General features: G+C 37.0%; 1 protein-coding gene across 6 annotated transcripts in view; it reads right to left on the bottom strand.

The window, feature by feature from the left end:
* Window positions 1-552: 552 nt before the first annotated feature.
* The window catches only part of bur (GMP synthase burgundy), a 39,272-nt gene continuing 37,324 nt past the window's right edge, over window positions 553-2,500 (bottom strand). For all 6 annotated transcript variants that reach the window (XM_070130402.1, XM_070130401.1, XM_070130404.1 and 3 more), the window contains one exon: window positions 553-2,136. In XM_070130402.1, coding sequence (XP_069986503.1) covers window positions 2,035-2,136 — 102 coding nt within the window. In that variant the 3' untranslated portion in view covers window positions 553-2,034. The remainder of the gene's footprint in view (window positions 2,137-2,500) is intronic.

The following is a 2,500-nucleotide window of genomic DNA, read 5'->3' as shown; positions in this document are numbered from 1 at the left end:
TACTGGTAAAAAGGGAGAAACAATGTCTAAATTCACTGGCAAACAGTATAAAAGTTTATGAGGGAATAATGGAGAAGGGAAACCTCATCCTGCTGCTGAATACTGATAATTTATCTTTTCTCATTTTGGCTGTATTTTGATTTTTTCCCTTGCACTTTATACTTTTTTTTCTTTTTTTTTGTAATTTTGTAATTTACATAAGTTGATAAAATGTTAAAAGAAATTCTGCACTTGTAAAGGATCAACAGTATGATAGTAAGAAAAGCATTTTCCTAAATCCTTTATTTTTGTGATAATCTGTAATATACCTAACTTGATAACAAAATACTGGTCTTAATCCTTATTTCTTCATTTCTGTAATGATCCTCTGTATACTTCCCAAAGGACTGTTGTTTCATTGCTTATAAACCTTGGTTCTAAATCCTTTTTGTTGGTGACACAGCTCACTAATGGACCTGAGCCCACAAATCAAATACATGTCAAAGAATACCTAAATTGGGATGTAAGAAATTACAATTTATAAACAACCTTGGCCAAAAGAAAAGACAAAAAGATTTAAAGTCATATTTATTTCTCAATATAATTTTGTAGGTATTATAGATCCATAAAGCAAGTGATAAAAAACTAACAATTATAATACAATCAAACTGCCAAATGTTTTTTTTTTCACCGAATGTTTCTAGCTCCTTCCATCTAAATGAACACAATAGTTGTGCAAAACACTTTCGAAAGTTCTTTAGCTTCTTAAGTGGATCTCTGAGAGCAAATTTCAAAAGACTGTACATTACCAATATAATGTCTAATATAACTACATACATTAAAATCACTGGAAATAAACTCAAATATCAGCTTAATAGTTCTGTTTCTCATCCACAAAGTTGCAACCATTCTCTTTTAAGAAATCATGCTGTGAAGTTCAAGTTTGCAGGCCCGCCCTATGTGATCATTACTGCATATTTACCTTCCATGCTCAAAAGCTCAATGCATGTACACAGCACTGGAATGAATGAGAAACTGTACCATCACATCCTTCCTTATTTTCTTCTTCATTGTCATTGTCATCGTCTACTTTTACATCTTCTTAATTTTTTTCAGTAATCTTGAATCCCCCATGATATCCCCTTGCCCACCCCTTGTTTTTCTTATCCCCCTACCCCAGCCCACCCCCATATCCCTATCCCCACCCCACATCTTTGAGAGGCTGGACAGGAGCTTCTCCCCAGCACCCACCCGCATCATGGCGACCGGTCTAGTCATCACAGCCATGTTGAGCTACCAGAGTCATCCAGCGCCGTGCACATCACCACTGGACACATGCACACACACATGAGCGAACCCTGAGCTCCGGTCAAAGCCTCGGGGTCGACACACACTTTTGAAGCGCCACTTTTGCAAAAATAACAACAGGGCGAAATATATAAAAAATAGCTGAGTGAAAAGAAAAAGTAAAAAGAAGAGTTGTAGATATAAATTAATTGAAAGCTCTCCATAAAAAACAAAAAGGAACATTTAAAACTGTGTGCAACGACTGGCCGGTAGCTGTTACCATACTGTAGGCAGATATATAAATGGTATGCCTAAACAGGTATTTGGATTCTTCTGTGGCAAAGCATTATCAGGGTTTCCTTTTTTTGGTGATAATGTACACTCAAAAGTTCAGTTCTCTTTATATTTTGGTGAAAATGTATAATGAATCTCACTGTAAAATTTTGTCTATGCAATGAGATTTATGAGGTGCCATTTATTGTCTTTACAATCACAACAATAACTTTTTTCTCTCTCTCTTTCTCTCTATCTGTTCTCTCCCCACTGACACTTCACTTAGCAATGAAAGGGAGGAGATCACTTGTGTTCATGCACACCTTTGACCTGAGTTCTAAGTTTATTTTGACCTTACGACCACACACTACTATGCACACTCTTTAATTGTCCAAGGCAACCACTGAATCTCAAAGGAAAGGAGACATGAGATCTAGCACTTCCTGTCCCTCAGCCGCCTGTCACGGTCGGCTGATGGAGATGGTGCTGGCACGGTCACTCCCACTCAGTTGTTCCTGGTGGCTTGGAGGTGAAGTCATATAACACTCGACTGATCCCTGGGACGCCAAGCATCTCTGCCACCATTTTGTTTACCAGCTGTAAGGAAAGACACTGGTCAGCAACTATACCATTACCCAAGGTCTAATAAAGTCTTATTCTTTGCCTCTTCTGCACAACTCAAGTGCACCGAAGATAAGCATGGTGCTTACAGGTTCGAAGAGAAAACAAGAAACCTAACAAATTTGTAGAGAATGAGGTTCAATATTAATATATGGAAGCAACTCAAGCATGGTGCTTGTCAGTTATGTTTCTAGATGTAAAAACCTTCATCCAGTATCTTGTTTTATTAATTTACCCAACTGATTTACAAAATGAAAATTAGTAAAACCCAAGGTTTATTTATCAATTCATTCTTCTATATGATCTATCCATACACTTGTTTTTTTTTCTATCATTTTGT

This window comes from Penaeus vannamei, chromosome 15, assembly GCF_042767895.1.
Source record: "Penaeus vannamei isolate JL-2024 chromosome 15, ASM4276789v1, whole genome shotgun sequence".
NCBI classification, from domain to species: Eukaryota; Metazoa; Arthropoda; class Malacostraca; order Decapoda; family Penaeidae; genus Penaeus; species Penaeus vannamei.
This window is presented reverse-complemented; position numbering and strand designations above follow the sequence as displayed.